The sequence below is a fragment of the Engystomops pustulosus genome, chromosome 3 (genome assembly GCF_040894005.1).
Source record: "Engystomops pustulosus chromosome 3, aEngPut4.maternal, whole genome shotgun sequence".
NCBI lineage: Eukaryota > Metazoa > Chordata > Amphibia > Anura > Leptodactylidae > Engystomops > Engystomops pustulosus.
The window spans coordinates 146758239-146776143 of NC_092413.1; the positions used below are offsets into that span (position 1 = coordinate 146758239).

At 40.9% G+C, this 17905-nt stretch overlaps 1 protein-coding gene across 2 annotated transcripts; it reads left to right on the top strand.

Moving 5' to 3' along the window:
* The first annotated feature begins 1739 nt into the window (after nucleotides 1–1739).
* On the top strand, nucleotides 1740–15285 carry LOC140120572 (alkaline phosphatase, germ cell type-like). 2 transcript variants are annotated; one of them, XM_072139560.1, is made up of 10 exons: nucleotides 1740–1833; nucleotides 2263–2378; nucleotides 5640–5814; nucleotides 6100–6272; nucleotides 6531–6665; nucleotides 7988–8057; nucleotides 9425–9559; nucleotides 13455–13646; nucleotides 14440–14556; nucleotides 15020–15285. In XM_072139560.1, exons 1-10 carry the CDS (start codon nucleotides 1755–1757, stop codon nucleotides 15271–15273), a joined length of 1446 nt encoding a protein of 481 aa, XP_071995661.1. In that variant the 5' UTR covers nucleotides 1740–1754; the 3' UTR covers nucleotides 15274–15285. The 2 variants fall into 2 exon arrangements, with proteins under 2 accessions (XP_071995661.1, XP_071995662.1); XM_072139561.1 differs by having other exon boundaries at nucleotides 15023–15285.
* Nucleotides 15286–17905: the final 2620 nt, after the last annotated feature.

Below are 17905 nucleotides of genomic sequence, written 5' to 3' on the forward strand. Positions count from 1 at the left end.
AGTTGGACTTGAGTTTCAGAATTTGAACCCTGGCTTGGGAGGAGAGAGAAAATACATGCCCACACTTACATATATGTATATATAACAGTTCAAAGGTTAAACTTAGGTAAAAACAATATATTATCTTCTGTCTAGAAGAAAGAGCCAGAAGGTGAAGAGAAGATGGGAACTCTCACAGTCATCTCCACTCTTTTGGTCCTATGTTTAATCCATGCCCAATCCTGCAATGGAGCAGCTGTCAATTCCAAAGGTAAGAGTATACATTATATATGTATATTTAATTTGTGGCTCAATCTGTCTTAATGCATATTATTTCCTTGACCTTTTCTGCGCTCTCTGCTTTATTTATACAATATAATTATGTTAAAGTGAATTTGATATTGCACTTTAGTGAATAATAAGCTTGGCAAGGATATTCCCATTACAGTAAATTAATGTAATTTATTTTATGATAAAAAGTTATCGATTTTCTAATATACTGTAATTTCTGTATTAATTCCTTTCAGTTTTCTAGATCTCGGCTCGCTGTCCTTCTATGGAAAGGTTCTATGTTTACTTCTAGTGGACAGAAATCTGACCATGGTCACACAGGTGCACGGCTCGATATATCACACAGCTCTGATTTTTCTCTAACGAGCCGTGCACCTGTGTGACCATGGTCAGATTTCTGTCCACTAGAAGTAAACATAGAAGCTTTCTGTAGCAGGACAGCAAGTAAAGATCTAGAAATCCAGGAATTGATACAGAAAGTATATTGTTAAGTTGTATAACTTTTTTATCATAAAAACAATAACAATAATTTGCTGAAATGGGAATACCCCTTTAAATCTGTGCAGCCATACATTGCTGCATCATCTATTTATTTTAGATTATGACAAGAAATTTCACCAACATTTGGGCACCTTTCTATAATTTTTAGTGCACAGACTTTTTTTGACTAAACCATGCTCCTTTTCCAAAGTAGCACCCCTTTGTTTTTCTGTCTTAAAGCTGTGTAAAACCCTCATTAAATGTGGTGCATACAGTTTTTTGGTGCAAATTACACTTAAATTCTGGTGCAGACAGCTTGAAAAATTGTGTCAGTGAATGGATTTAACTATGGGCTATATGGTCCCCTTGTATTGACTCCACACAACTCTGTATTAGTGATCAGGACTCTGCTCCAAAGTAACCATATAATTACTACCTGGACTGGATTCGTTGAGTGAAAGGGAGTGAATAAATTATAATCTGGTGGAGCCGAGAGGTGCTCAGGTGACGGTGACAGGTAATTTGCATATTTTGCTGCAAACCAATGTAATAGTACGTCAACGTGCAACAGGGATTGTATGGACAGGGCTCCATAAAAACCACATATTTGCTGCATATTGTTTAAGGCTAATTTGAACATTTTTAAACTATGTTTTTCGTCCAAATCCTGGCATTCTAGGTTATTATAAAAGCTGTTCCTGGCAGATGAAGTGGGAAGGAGCATGCTAGTAGGATTAGTGTACCATCAGTGAATCCGTTAAGGCAATATAATTATCAGACAGGAAGAACTATGATGAACACATTTTAAGAACACTAGGTACCTTATTGCTCAGGCACCAGGAGGTTTGGAAACATTACCACTGCTAGCCATTTGGTCAGCAGAGAGAGGGAAGCCATGGCAATTCTAGCTCTTATCTTTGTAACAATTTTTTTTTCATGCATACTTATGTTTTTCCTTTGCATTTATAGCAGAGGAGACCCCCAAGTACTGGAACGATCAAGCCATGGAGACGCTGAAACGTGCTAGGAACCTGACACCTATCAATCACAGGGCCAAGAATCTAATTATGTTTCTGGGAGATGGTGAGTCTGTATTTTATGTATAACAGATGGGATACAAAAATGCTTTGTTATCATAGTGTCCTAATGCAAATGTTTACTTTCAAATGTAAGAGTTGTCATCAGTTATTTATCAAGAATTCCACAACTAGACAGATATGATTTAGGGATAAAGAGTGGATGCCTCTGTCTTTAAGATGTTAAGGGACTTTACATGTGGCCCAAACTCAATCCCATTAAAAACTTTTGTAATGAACTAGAACAGAAATTGTGTGCAAGGCCCTGCTCTTCGGGATGAAAGCTTTCCAAGAAAAGCAGGTGCTGTTTTATCTGCACTTGGCGGACTCCATATTAATGTCTATGGAATTAAAATTAATGTTGTAAAAGCTCTTGCAGATGTAATGTTTCCAACACTCCATATTAGATATGTTTACCATTGTTGCTCTCTTTTAGGGATGGGAGTAACTACAATATCTGCAGCACGTGTGTTCCAAGGACAACTAAAAAACCAACCCGGAGAAGAAAATATTTTGGAAATGGAAACATTTCCATATGTTGCACTTTCTAAGGTAAATTAGACCAACGCTCCAACCAATATACAAACTGAATATTATTAAATCATTTTTATACCACTATACTGGATTAAGAAAGGTTGACATCTTTTAATGGAAATCTAGGTCCATTCTGTCTTTTTAAATTAAATTTACAGTCTACAGGCTTGTCCTCCATGGTAACGGCAGAGAATTAGAAAGTTACTATTTCACTGTCTGTCTAAGGCTACATGCACAGGATGTACCATAGTACGGTGGGCATACTTCGGCGCAGGGGAGAGGAGGAGAACTCTGCCCCCCCCGCCCCTCTCCATAGAAATACACAGAGCACAGTGCCATTTTCCGTAGAAAGATAGGACATGTCCTATCTTTCTACGGGCTACGGAACGGTACGGTGCCGCATGCGATGTATGGGGGACGTATATACTCTTTATTTACATCGGCCGTATATATGTCCCTCATACGTTCGTGCGGATGTAGCCTAAAAACAAGGGCTTTATTGGGTATTAGGGAAATTGTCCAGGGGCTTCAGCTGGAGTTCCTGTGTATTGTACACACACTGCAGCAAGCAGCATTATTATCTTCTAAATTTAATAGGAATATCTACAAACAATAGGTCCCAGCATCAACAAATGGCACTAGCTATTGTGTTCATTTTTCATGCCAATCATTTCATATTTTACCACTTGCCCCAGACAATCCGATATAAATCATCATTTCTAACTTCAAAACCTAACTTCAGAAAATGAGTTCGTGGACCCCCTCAATGACCAGAAAAAGTGGCTTAGGCCTAAACTATGGGGTGGAGTTCCTGAGATTGTAAGTTATTTCACCTTATCCCATCTTATTGGTGACCAGGTAATGTTTTTTTTCTTTCTACACTACTGGGCTTCTTTAGAGAATAACTGGCATTCTTTGCAAAATGAGTTAAATAAGGAAGAAAAAGGGAGTCACTGCCCTGCCCATTTTACACCAAGATGTTTATTTACATAGAGATAAAAATAGGATTTTCTTTAAAATGACAGAAAGGGAACAAGAAAGGTGGGGTTGAAAAGCTTATGAAGTGCCCTGCACATTTCTGGTTTAATCTGTAACTTCAATAATAGAAGAAGTGAGAACAAACACAGGAGAACTAATGGGCTTTATTGTTTAGGCCTAACGTGCTGGAGGACCAACAACTTAAAAAAACTCTTTTCTGATGTCTAATGGCCCACAAAAAATTGCAGGTTATGTCAAATAGTACTATACCCAGCCTCTAGAAATACAGTACAAAATGAAGAGATCAATGGACTGTGTCAGGCAGAGAACATCATGGGGCAGATTTACTTACCCGGCCCATTCGCGATCCAGCGGCGCGTTCTCTGCGGTGGATTCGGGTCCGGACGGGATTTATGATTGTAGTTCCTCCGCTGTCCACCAGGTGGCGCTGCTGCGCTGAAGTCCGCTGGAATGCCTCGAAATACACCGGCCTATCCTGGATGAAGGTGAGTGAAATTTTCGCGACACAATTTTTTTTTTAAATGCGGCGGTTTTTCCGAATTCGTCGGGTTTTTGCTCGGCCACGCCCCCCGATTTCCGTCGCGTGCATACCGGTGCCGATGCGCCACAATCCGAACGCGTGCGCCAAAATCCCGGGGCAATTCAGGTACAATCGGCGCAAATCGGAAATATTCGGGTAACACGTCGGGAAAACGCGAATCTGGCCCTTAGTAAATGACCCCCCATGTCTGTGTTAATGTCGGGACTTTGATCTTGGGACCAGAAATCAATAAAGAAGATTTTAACCATATGATTATGAGTGATAATTACTAATGAGAAATGTCACAAAAGCAACTTGTGATTAGTAAACTAACATCACCCTATGAAAGGATATGAAATATAATTTTGAGCATTCCATCTTTTATTTACCTGCAAGAAAATTATCTCCATGTTAGCAGCAAAGAGTCGGATTTTGCCTGACAATCTTGATAAGGGAGATGCTGGAGAGAGTGTTTTGAAGTCATGACGATTGCTCTCACTCTTTGTCACTCAGAACCATGCTTCTGGAAATCTACCATCAAAACCAGGGACAGATACACTTCAGGCACCGTGGCTGTGGTAATCTTCTTTTTATATTTCTCAAATTAAAAAAATTATGTTAATGAGCCTCTTGGGGCGATACCAGAGCCTCTCCATGCTGTAGCTTCAGAGGCTGTTACATTGTGTATGTGTAAGTCCCCCCCCCCCCACTGCTCTCTCAGCACTTGTGCGGTGAGCACTTCACTCCTCCCTCTGCTTGATGTTATCTCATGGCAGCAAAGGAAGTTTCAGCACACAGTGGGAGGGGGAAATCTTTACTGCACAAAGGCGGCGGGAGAAGGGTAAGGGTAAGACAATGTTACGGCCTATGAAGCTAGAGCAAAGAGGTATTCAGGTCCATAGCCTTTCTTGCTCATTAGTATAATTTTGAAAGTTGATTTTAGAAGGAAGGAGGCCATGAATAATGAACATAAGAAGATTACCATAGTCACAGTGCCTGGACCTATAAGTAAGTGTCACTGATTTGTCATGATGGATTTTGATGGATTTTGTTGAACACAATAATTGGAATTGGATTTTGATCTGCAGCTTGCATTTCCTAGCTGCAACTCAGGTACGTTTATGAGATTCTCACAGAATCTTTGTTTGTTTAAAGCCCCAAATGAATTTTTATATAGTAACCACATTCATCTTATTCTGCTACACCAGGCAAAAAACTAAGTCTGCTTGAAGTGTCTATTATTATACTCTATACTTCTTCTCCTCTAGTCAGGTTGTATATTGGGGAGCATGTATCTTTATTTTGACATTTTTCCCCCTTCTTTTCGCAGTTTTTTTTAACAAATTGGACTTTTTGGGTGCATTTTTGCAACAACGAGTCTTAAGTACTTAGCCGGTGGGTGTGTTGCACCTAAATGTATCTTTCCAAGACATATGTTTTCCTTGTTTTGCGACTTTTTGTAGAGCAAATTAGAGACTTTTTAGGTGCAAAACGAACAACTGACAACAAAAATAAAAAAACCCCACAAAACAGAGGCAAAGAAAAGAAAACAAACATGTAAACGGCACATTTAGAAAGATACATAGCACTGCTAAACTTTCCCAATTTCAGCCAACTTTTAAGTGGCAAAAGTAAAGAAATTATACATGTGATATCTGAGGTCCATTGTAAGACTTGGTGGCTAGTAACATGAGAATAAGAAATACTGCAATAAAATTTCTTTTAGAAAATAAAAAAATAAATAAACCTTTTTACTGCAGGTGTACAATGTAGATGCACAGGTCCCTGACAGTGCGGGTACAGGCACAGCCTACTTATGTGGGGTGAAAGGCAATTCTGGGACTCTGGGCGTGAGCGCAGCTGCACGATATGGAGTTTGTACAACAGCCAATGGCAATGAGGTGAAATCCATTCTTCATCGAGCTAAAAAAGCAGGTAAAATGCTTTCATGGATGTTTTTGGTGAATCTTTTTCTTGTGAATATCATCAGAAGTTAGTTGATAATAGAGATTAACAGTTCAATGTTGCAATTGATAAGTTTTAGTTACTAATATTTACTTGTTTTTCCAGTTTTCCAGTTGTTGTTCTAGTCTATAGAAACATGACACAAAATACCTTGTAGGGAGTTAAACATTCGTTAAAGAGAATAGTTGTCATAACACGTTTTCAGTCTATTTTTGTCAATCTGTAATCCTTAAATATATTTTTTATTAATCGCAGGCAAATCTGTTGGCATTGTGACAACGACCCGCGTCCAACATGCATCCCCAGCAGCTGCTTATGCCCATAGTGCCAACCGGGACTGGTACTCTGACAACGAGATGACTACTACTATGATTGAAAATGGCTGCAAGGACATTGCATACCAGCTGATTACCAATACTGATATTAATGTAAATATACTGTAAAGTATATGGGTGCTTTAATGTAACAATTGTGGATCAATGTATAGCTTTATAATTATAAATAGAACTTGCTTTTTTTCCATTTCCTTATTCTGACTGCTTTATTCTGTTGGATCACACACTGCATGCTAAAATATACAGAGAAAAATGTAATCATAATACATGTAATTGTACTCTACTTTTTTATTTATAACCTGATTTATATGTGTGAAAACTATTACCTGATGTAAGTAATTTTCCAAATAGGTAATTCTTGGAGGGGGAAGGGCTTATATGAGTCCCAGAGGAACACCAGACCCAGAATACCCAACCAGTACATCAAATCAAGGTCTTCGAAGAGACAATCTTAACCTAACCAAACTTTGGCTGGATCAGAGGCAGGTAATTGACATTGCATGGATGTGCCAGCTGATCAGAAATGATGAAATAACAGATAAATTATAGCTGAATGTGGTTGTCCAGCTTATTCACATTGCTACCTGAGTGCTTTGTTTACCTTTTAGTTATCATGAAAGTCCTCCAGTTACTGCAGTTGCAGCAGTTTTGCTGTGGCAGGTATTCCATTGCTGTGCTCTGCAAAATGATGCTTCATATCTGAGGATAGATATGTCTTCTACATGACACCATGTTCATGCACAAGACACCACTCTGTCCTATGATCAGTCTTGGAGTGAATGATGGAGGAGTCAGTTGGTGCATTGCCCGGGCAAAAAAATATATGTAGCTGTAGTATTGATACCTGTGAATTCCCATCTTAACTATTCATGACATATCCACAACATTTGTCATTAATAGATGATAAGTTGGGGTCCCATTCCTGTATCTCAATAACGAAGGTCCTCTGACCTCCTTCCCGTACCCGGGATGAATTTAGAGAGTGTAGTGCATGTGCAGTCATTCTCCAACATTCACTCAACCCTGTGGGAGAGAGAGACTATACTCTTGGTGCCCCCATAGAGCTTAATGGAGCGGCAAGCGTGGCACTCTCTCCATTTATCCTGGCTGAGGGAATACCCCTTTAAGGCTTTTACCTCAAATAGTAATATGTTTGGTGTGCACAATCCCTTAAAAATATGTAATAACTATCTTGTAGCCATTTATATACTCTAAGTAAAGCACCCTTAGTGGGCCATTACTAGGAAGTTTGGGCCCCTGACATAGGAAAGCTTTTTAAGGGTGCGGTCACTCGTAGCACTAGCTTTGCATGGCGGGCCTTGGCCTGATCGCAGTTGAACCCGGTTGCAAGATGATGATCGCTAGAATTTCCATGGGTGATCTGGCCGGCCCTTCTCCTGACCTCCCACCCCCCGTACCCTTGAGCTTTTTAATTAAGGAGCACAGCTGTTGGATTTGGTGTGTATCTTCCTCACCTCAACCATACTGTGTCTGCTTCCCCTTCAACTCTTGATGAATGTGTAACCAAACCCAAAGCGGTAGTGTTTAAAGAGCAGGGGAAGGATTCCACACTTTATGGCAGCAATCTGTGAAGGTTACATATTTTGCTTTAAGCCTATTCAGCGGCATATGTTGCAGTCTTCCAAAGCTTTACACATTCATTTATCGCTGTAAATATTGCCTAATCTCTAATAATTGACCTGTTCAAGAGATTATGTGAGAGCTTTACTACAGATTCGTAAGGTTTGCTACAGATGTCTTAATCTGTATTTTACTTGAGCCATTCATCATTACATGTTTAATTACAGAATTCCAAATATGTTTGGAATAAATCGCAACTTGACGCTGTTGATGAAAAGACCACAGATTATCTAATGGGTAAGGTCCTTCTTATTATTATCTTATTATGCACATGCACAAGGCAGACAATTAATAATAATACAGACCAATAAAATAATGCTGATCCCAGATAAAGATAAAGACAAGACATATAGAAACTCCCAGAGCAAACCCAAGTAATAATGGATCATCTCATAACTTCTGTTCTGTTAAACACTCAACATTCTTCTATTCTTTGGGTCCATGGGTCCTATTTCTGTTGCATACTGCCAGCATCAGGACCCCTGATGGAAGTCGCTTGTGCGCCGATATGCGCAGGGATCCTACCACCCCGGTCAGGGTTTGGATCAATTGCCTGCCTTGTCAGGTCTTTTTTATTGATCATTTATTTAGTAATTATGTGTCTATATGCTCGGCATATGGGGCCAGGTCCCTTGGGATTTGCATAGGTTACACCTTATATAGGAGTTTTATCTGTTATCTCATGTTATGTTTGGTTCCTGACTGAATTGTTTTAGCGCTCTTGAACCTGTTTATGTGGCTACTTATCTAAAAGGTGATCTTTTTGCTGCATACCAGGGACAAGTACATACTATACAATATTTCCCTATATTCTGGTACACTTGCTTCCAACTGACCTGCACCTACCAGACTGCTATGTCTAGGACTAGGGGTGGTGGGTTCAGGGGTGTTTCCAGGCCCACTATTTCTGTTTTTGTTGGGTGCATATTTGTACTTTTTAATTGCTTTTAGAACTTATATGTATCTGTGTTTTGTTTCTGTATTTGATAGAAATAAAGATTGTTCTTTTTATGACCTTTTTTGGCTTATACATAGCACACTTCCTTTTCTTGAATAAGATTATAGCATTAGGACGAAAGTTGATCGGTGTCTAGTTCAGGGTAAGACAATGGAGAGTTCAGGATAGGACATGGATTACATATGACCAGAAAATGGTCCTTTACTGCTGTAGTTGCTGTATTCAATTGTTTCCTTGTGCTGGAGCCCACTACTAGCATCAGGATCCAAAGCAGAGTGGTGCCCAACAGCAGCAGAGAACTCAGAGCTGTGAGTACTTGTCATGGCTACTCATTTCCATCATGGATTTAGTTTCATATTCTGCCACTGCCTGACAGATTGGTATAAGCGGCAGCTTGAAGAATATTTTCACAGTCCTGTTGCTACTAATATCATGCACAAAGGTGTGATTACACAGTTTACCAGGGCAGCTGCCTAACTGCTGCTTTGTATGGTCAAAACCTCTCACTTGAAAGAGATGGACAGCTGAGCAGATCTTATAAAAATGGACACTGATTTGTTGCAGAAAAAAATTACATGATCTGCCTAATACTTTAGTTGCCAACTTTTCATATGCTTAACTGATGTATTTATTTTTATTTGTTTAGGTCTTTTTGAACCAAAGGACATGAAGTATGAGGTAAACCGTGACCCCTCCATGGATCCATCCCTTGCAGAAATGACAGAAAAAGCCATTAAGATTCTGAGCAAAAATCCAAAAGGTTTCTTCCTATTTGTAGAAGATAAGTTTATTTTACTTTTATACACGATAATGTTATGTGACACAAAAAAGGATTTCTTTTTTTTATCAAAGCATATTCATACTTTCACTGTATGTGAATTATTTTTATAGCTTTTACGGGGGCATAACTACCGCATATACTCGAGTATAAGCCGACCCTAGTATAAGCCGCGACCCTAATTTTGAAAAAAATGGAAAAACCTATTGACTCGAGTATAATCCGAGGGTGGGAAATGCATTGGTCACAGCCCACCCCCAGTATATAGCCTGCCAGCCCCCTGGAGTATATAGCCTGCCAGCCCCCTGGAGTATACAGCCTGCCCAGTGCCCAGCCTCCTGTAGTATATAGCCAGCCAGACCGCCCCCTGTGTGTGTATATATGGTGTGTGTACATACTGTATGTGTGGGTGGTGTGTATATACTGTATGTGTGTGTATATGTTGTATGTCTGTATATGGTATTGGATGTGATGTGTATATGCTCTATATGTGTGTGCACAAGAGATTTGTATATACTATATGTGTATACACTGTGTGTGTATTATAAGTATATACACAGTGGGGGTCATTTACTAAGGGTCCGATTCACGTTTTCCCGACGTGTTACCCGAATATTTCGGATTTGCGCCGATTCTCCCTGAGTTGCCCCAGAATTTTGGCGCATGCGATCGGATTGTAGAGCATCGGCGCTGGCATGCACGCCACGGAAATCGGGGGGCGTGGCCGAACAAAAAACCGACGGATTCGGAAAAACCGCCGCATTTAAAAAACCTTCACTAGGAATAGGCCGGTGAACTTGAGTGCGTTCCGATGCTCTACAGTGCAGCAGTGCCACCTGGTGGACGTCGGAGGAACTACCTTAATGAATCCCGGCCGGACCCGAATCCACCGCAGAGAACGCGCCGCTGGATCGCAAATCTGCCCAGTGTGTATAAGATGTGTATATACTGTATGTATAAGTATATATATATATATATATATCTGAGCATAAATGTGTGAGTATATATATTTATGCTCAGATATATATGTATATATATATATATATATATATATATATATATATACGTATATACTCGAGTATAAGCCGACCCGAGTATAAGCCGAGGCGCCTAATTCTAGCACCAAAAATTGGGAAAACCTATTGACTCGAATATAAGCCGAGGGTGGGAAATTCATTGGTCACAGCCCCCCCCCAGTATATAGCCAGCCAACCCCCTGTAGTATATAGCCTACCAGCCCCTGTAGTATATAGCCTACCAGCCCCTGCAATATACTGCCAACCCCTGTAGTATATAGCCTGCCAGCCCCTGCCCCAGTATATAGCCATCCAGCCCCTGCCCCAGTATATGGCCATCCAGGCCCTGTAGTATATAACCTGCCAGCCCCTGCCCCAGTATATAGCCATCCAGCCCCTGCTCCAGTATATACCCATCCAGCCCCTGCCCCAGTATATAGCCATCTAGCCCATGCCCTACCTTTGTATAGCCTGCTAGCCTCTGTGCACTAGTATATAGCCACCACCTACCCCGTAATGCAGGCGCCCCCCCCGATCTGTTATACCACGACCATGTTATGTAGCCCCTCCCCCGCCCATTATACAGATATTAGATTAAAAAAAAAAAAAACCTCACCTCCCCGGCGCCCCGGCAGGTCTTCTGTGTGATGCATCAGTCAGCGACAGGCCCGTGCAACGCACAGCTCGGACGTCAGTGGCCGCCGCTGACATCAGTGTGTGTGCCGGCTACCGGCACACACAATACTATTCCAGCGCCCGCCGCTGACATCAGTGTGTGTGCCGGCTACCGGCACACACAATACTATTCCAGCGCCCGCCGCTGACAACAGAGCCTACAACGTCACAGGGACCTGCCGGTGACTGATGGATCACGCAAGAAGACCTGCCGGGGCGCCGGAGGGGTGAAGTTTTTTTTTTCACTCGAGTATAAGCCGAGTTTGGGTTTTTCAGCACATTCCCCTTAAAATGGTTTGTGTTTTAAGGGGAAAAGGGCTCTATTGAGAAGGCTGCTCTGTGGCCCAGCATCTCCTTGTTACCCCCCTGTTTTTAACATTCACAAATAAAGTCTGTCCTATTATAAGAATATAATACTCTCATGTCCAAGCAAATACCAGTCAAAAGGACTGGCAGTCATGAGTGAACAAGCACTTATTTTTTTTTATTATGCCTGTACCCTGGGGTTTTCCAGGAATTCTGGAACTCCTTACATAGAGAACCTAGATAATGTTTTACTTGATGATATCTTGGTAAGGAGATGCCTTTTTCATGTGGCTGCCTGTAAGAAGGTAATAAAGAAACTTTAACAACTTCTTCATATCTATCTGAATAAGGAGGAAAAGCAGAAGTAAGAAAAAATAAGACAAAGCTTTTTTCTTTAACCCCTTAACGACTTGGCCTTTTTTAGTTTTTTCACTTCCATTTTTCACTCCCCACCTTCAAAAATCTATAACTTTTTTATTTTTCCACATAAAGAGCTGTGTTATGGCTTATTTTCTGCGTAACAAATTTCCCTTCGTAGTGATGGTATTTAATATTCCATGGTGCGTACTGGGAAGCAGGAAAAAAATTCCAAATGCAGTGAAAATGGTGAAAAAACACATTTTTCTTGTGGGCTTGGATTTTACAGCTTTCACTGTGTGCCCCAAATGACATGTCTACTTTGGGTTGCTACGATTATGTGGATACCAAATTTGTATAGTTTTTATAATGTTGTCATACATTTAAAAAAATTAAAACCTCCAGTACAAAAATTTTTTTTTGATTTTGCCGTCTTCTGGCGGCAATAACTTTTTATACTTTGGTGTATGGAGCTGTGGGTGGTGTCATTTTTTGCAACTTTTGATGGCGTTTTCATTGCTATCATTTTTAGGACTGTGCAACCTTTTGATCACTTTTTATTAATTTTTTTATATTTTACAAAATGGCAAAACTTTGGATGCTATTTTCCGTTACGGGGTTAAACGCAGCAAAAAAACTTTATTATATTTTGATAGATCGGACATTTTCGGACGCGGCAATACCTAATGTGTTTATGATTTTTACTGTTTATTAATATTAATATCAGTTCTAGGGAAAGGGGGGTGATTTGAATTTTTAGGTTTTTTTATTATAATTTTTTTTTTTTTTTACTTTTTTTAACTTTTACTATTTTTCAGACTCCCTAGGGTACTTTAACCCTAGGTTGTCTGATCGATCCTACCATATACTGCCATACTGCAATATGGCAGTATATGGGGATTTTACTCCTCATTCATTACAATGTGCTGATAGCACATTGTAATGAATGGGTTAAAACGAGACAGCTCCGTGAGGCCCGAAGCTGTCATGGCAACGGATCACCGCTCCCCGTGACATCATCGGGGAGCGATGATCCGCGGCAAGATGGTGGCGCCCATGCAGCGCCATCTTTCTGAAGCCTCCGGCAGCATTGCCGGCGGCGATCGTAGTGAAAGCACCCGCGATCGGTGCTACCACCGATCGCGGGTGTTACCGGTAAGCCTTTGCTGCAATATGCAGCAAAGACTTACCGGCAATGGAGAGGGCTCGGCCCGCGAGCCCTCTCCATGCACCCGGACCCGGCGCGCGCCGTACTAGTATGGCGCGCGTCGGGAAGGGGTTAATAACCAGGAATTGCAACTTTTTTTCCTCTTGCAGCCCCTCGCTACTTTTTTTTTGAAAAGTGGATGTTGAAGGGTTTTCAATTTGTTAGCTAAATCTTTTTTATGACCAAATTGTAATTGTTATTTATTAACTACCCATTTGTTATCTGAAAAGGACATCTATTCTTTAGCAGTTCCAGATCCATGCTTGCATAACTTCCTAAACAAAATATCATTTTTCAAAGCGGACATTTGTAGTAACTATGTATATATTTTTTGTACGTGGCAGAATTGACCATGGTCACCATGATACTAATGCACGGAATTCTTTGACTGAGGCTGTGGAATTTGACAAGGCCATACAGCTTGCTGGGAGGCAAACAATAGAATCTGAGACCCTGACTGTTGTGACTGCAGATCACTCTCATGTCTTTACATTTGGAGGGTACACAGATCGTGGAAACAGTATTTTTGGTAAGCGATTTTAGAAAAAGGAATAACTGTTCTTAATATCACAAGGAATTAAAGCTGGGTCTTGGTTTAAAGGGAAAACTTAAAATAGAGAACAAATAGCATGGGAAGTTAATACAGTACAGGCAGATACCAGTACAGTACACAGAGATTTGGAGACTATGTTATATTATGTTTATGATCCATTTTTCCGATTCCTGAGGCAGAATGTTGACTAGAATACTGCTATATAAAACATGGATTATTTTACATGTTTAAAGAGGACCTGTCACCCAAAATTACTAAAGTAAGCAGCTCCTTGTGCTTGAACAAACACCGCAGTGTTAGAAGGATAGCGTTACCGGAAACCTCTGGTAACGTTATCTAACACTGCTGTGGGGTACAATGTAATCGTCGGACAGTTCGCAAAGCGGTCCGATGTATTCATGAGATGCTGCCTCTTCCCCGGACCGACCCGTTCACTCCATAGGGTGGCAGTGACTGCCGCGCGTCATGCCCCAAAACCACGCCCCAACCCGCCCCCTCATGAATTTGTCGGACAGCTTTGCGAGTGGTCCGACGATTACATTGTACCCCGCCGCAGTGTTAGAAGGATAGCGGTCTGATGATTACATTGTACCCTGCCGCAGTCTTAGATAGCGTTACCGGAGGTTTCCGGTAACGCTATCCTTCTAACACTGTGGCGTTTGTTCAAGCACTAGGAGCTGCTTACTTCAGTAAGCAGCTCCTAGTGCCGAAATTTTGGGTGACAGGTCCTCTTTAATTTCTTGTTCTAAGCCTAATTTTAATTTTCTAGGACCAGCACCAAGCAGAGCTTTTGATGGTCTGCCTTATACCAGTCTTCTCTATGGAAATGGTCCTGGTTACAAAATTGTCAACGGTTCAAGAGAGAACATTTCAACTGTTAACATTGGTAAGGAGATATAGGGGGTCATTTACTAAGGGCCCGATTCACGTTTTCCCGACGTATTACCCGAATATTTCCGATTTGCGCCGATTGTACCTGAATTGCCCCGGGATTTTGGCGCACGCGTTCGGATTGTGGCGCATCGGCACCGGTATGCACGCGACGGAAATCGGGGGGCGTGGCCGAGCAAAAACCCGACGAATTCGGAAAAACCGCCGCATTTAAAAAAAAAAATCTGTCGCGGAGCTTGCACTTACCTTCACTCAGCCCGGCTCGGTGAATCTGGTGGACGGCGGAGGAACTACCTTATTGAATCCCGGCCGGACCCGAATCCAGTGCAGAGAACGCGCCGCTGGATCGCGAATGGACCAGGTAAGTAAATCATCCCCATAGTGTTGTATAAGTATGTATGTTAGCTGCATGATGGATTCTCATCACTTTTTCCCCATTTTTATTTACATTTTCACAGAAGGAGAATACAGACAACAGACTGCTGTTCCTCTTTCATCGGAGACACATGGAGGAGAAGATGTGGCCATTATGGCTAAAGGACCCCTCGCTCACCTCTTCCATGGGATTCATGAGCAGAATTATATTGCTCATGTAATGGCCTATGCAGCCTGCTTAGAACCATATACAGATTGTCCTCCAAATTCAGGTTTACTCATCTCGTCATCTATCATGTTATTATTGACGTCTCTGTTGGCTACCCTACTGTGGTGAGCACAGTGTAGGGTAAGCAACACTACACTGATCTGCAAATTAGTGGGAAAGAAGCAATAAAATATTTTGTAGCAGGACCAGGCCTCAGATCCTCCAGTTAGTATGTTTAAAGAAAAAGAGCAGCACTCCAGTATGTTGAAAGTTCAAAGTGATTGGTGGCCCTCTTTTTTTTATAGCGAAATACATGACAGCGATGTTTCAGCTCTTGTTTAAAGTAGGCTCATGTTGAGCCAAAATGTCGCTGTCATGTATTTTGCTATGGAATAAAGAGGGACACCAATCACTTTGAACTTTCAACATAGTGGAGTGCTGCTCTTTTTCTTTAAACACATGAATAAAATACAAGTGATACTGAATCTTTTCCCACAAAACTACATAAATCTGCTCAGCTCAGCTCCTCCGTTCTACATTGTAAAATGAAGCCTGCAAATCAAACTGCATGTTTATGGTGATCATGTCTTTATTTTTTAATTATTTTGGAATTTAACATTGCAGAGTGTAAATAAACTGCTACAATCTCCTCTTTCAATCAAAATCCCACCAATGCCTACACACATGTATTTATTACACGTTTATGCAGTAATCATCTGTTTATGTATGATTTCTAAACCAATAAACCAATAAATAAACCAATATGTTTCAGTTTTATTGTTTTTATTCACATATTGTATTATAGTCTATGTACATTCTGTTTAACTGACTTTGAGACACAAATATCATTAAACATATTTTGAAGAACTGCATATGATATGTTCATGAAAAAACAATTAAGTATAAACTGAAGAGTCATCAAGAGTAGTTTGTAAAACCTCCTATATGTTATTATATATTCACTATATTTATACTGTCAATCTTAAAGGAAACCTACCACTGCTCGCATGATGAAATCATGCGAGCAGATCCCTCGGTAGGCTATTTAATACTGATGCCGGCACATACTTTAGTTAGGCTCGGCATACTTTTTGCTAAAAAAATGATTAACTTACATATGTAAATAGCACTCCGGTGCTACCCCAACGTCATCTTCGGAAGGACGATGGCTTCCGATGTTTAATTATTGACGCCTCCTTCATTGTAACCGTCCTCCTTCAGGTGCCGAGAGCCATGACGTCACCAAGCTCTCGGCACCTATCGCCAGCCAGCTGTGCGAGAGTTAGTATCTGCGCATGCGCGATAGGTGCCGAGAGCTTGGTGACGTCATGGCTCAGGGCACCTGAAGGAGGACTCATTGTGGAAGATTTTTCGGTCTCTGGCACATCATGCACCATTGTACGGTTAAACCCAGCCCCTCCCACAGCGTCTGCGCTAGCAGACAATTTTATAGAATTTTTGAGAGTTGAGAGTAATGCTGCCAGCTTGAATAGTGCACAGGCAAGAATGCACACGGCCCCCTTCTCGCCCCTCATGCCCGCTTTGCCTGCAGGGTGCTTGAAGGGAAACTATATATGCACCAGGAATTGTGTTTGTTTCAAGGCTTTAGCACATTCCAATTGTGAAAAAATTAATAGGAAAACTAGTGGTTTACAATATATTTAGCTTACATTGTTCATGTCAGGGCTCTTGTTTCTAATAAGGCGTTACCAGCCAATTAGCAAACAAGCAGCCAAAACTATATTATCCACAGGAGTGGGAAATAACAACCTGAAATACCAACTTTCACATTTTGTTCACTCCTCCCCCACTTAGTATAAAAACAAAACACAGTCATAGCCATACGTTTTGAGAATGACAAATATTATATATGTTATATTTTTACATGATCTGTTGCCTTCTGGTTTTAATGTGTGTTTGTCAGATGTTTTTATCACATACAGAAATACAAGTGCAATCATATCATGAGTAACAAAAGCTTTTATTGACAGTTGGAATGAGTTAATGCAGCAAGTCAATATTTGCAGTGTTGACCCTTCTTCTTCAGCACCTCTGCAATAGATGTAGCGGAGCTGAAGAGTGTCATTATGTGTTATATGCATCTCATGGATCTCATCAGCTCTCATCTCTGATCTGTCTCATCTCTCTTTTTCTACGTGTCAGATACTAGTAGAATGTTCAGAAGCTGCATAAAAGTTTAGATAAATCTGTGCTGCGTCTGCATATAGAGTCCCCACCCACACTTACATCCACACATTTTACAATGAACATCACTGAGTTATAGGAGCTAAAGAAGAAATAAAACTGAGTAAAATTGTAAAGCAAGGGGTTAAAAATGATCTTTATTGTGTAAAATTTCATAGGCAACCCCCCTTTAAAGGGTTAATAAATGAGGAATGTCTACTACACTACATTTTGTGTAATGAGGCTAAGGTTTAGTCTACTACATACTGGTATATGTAGAGGGAACAGTACAGTCTGTTCCGGCATGAAGGGTAAAAATGATGTGAAAGGCACAGCGTGATCAGTTGTGAGGTGTATACATTATTTAGAAGCACAGGGAACGTTAAGGAGCAGTAACGTCAGTAGACAGGAGAGTCTTATGCTGTGCCAGATTTATCAGTGTGTCTGCTGCTGGATGAAAGATCTGGTGTAGGTTCATTCTAGGCACACTTCTGCATTTATTGTCACCTTAGACCACGCCCTCTGATAGCCCTCTTTTTACTGGTGAGAAACCCCTTTTGGTGCACCAGTTGCAAAA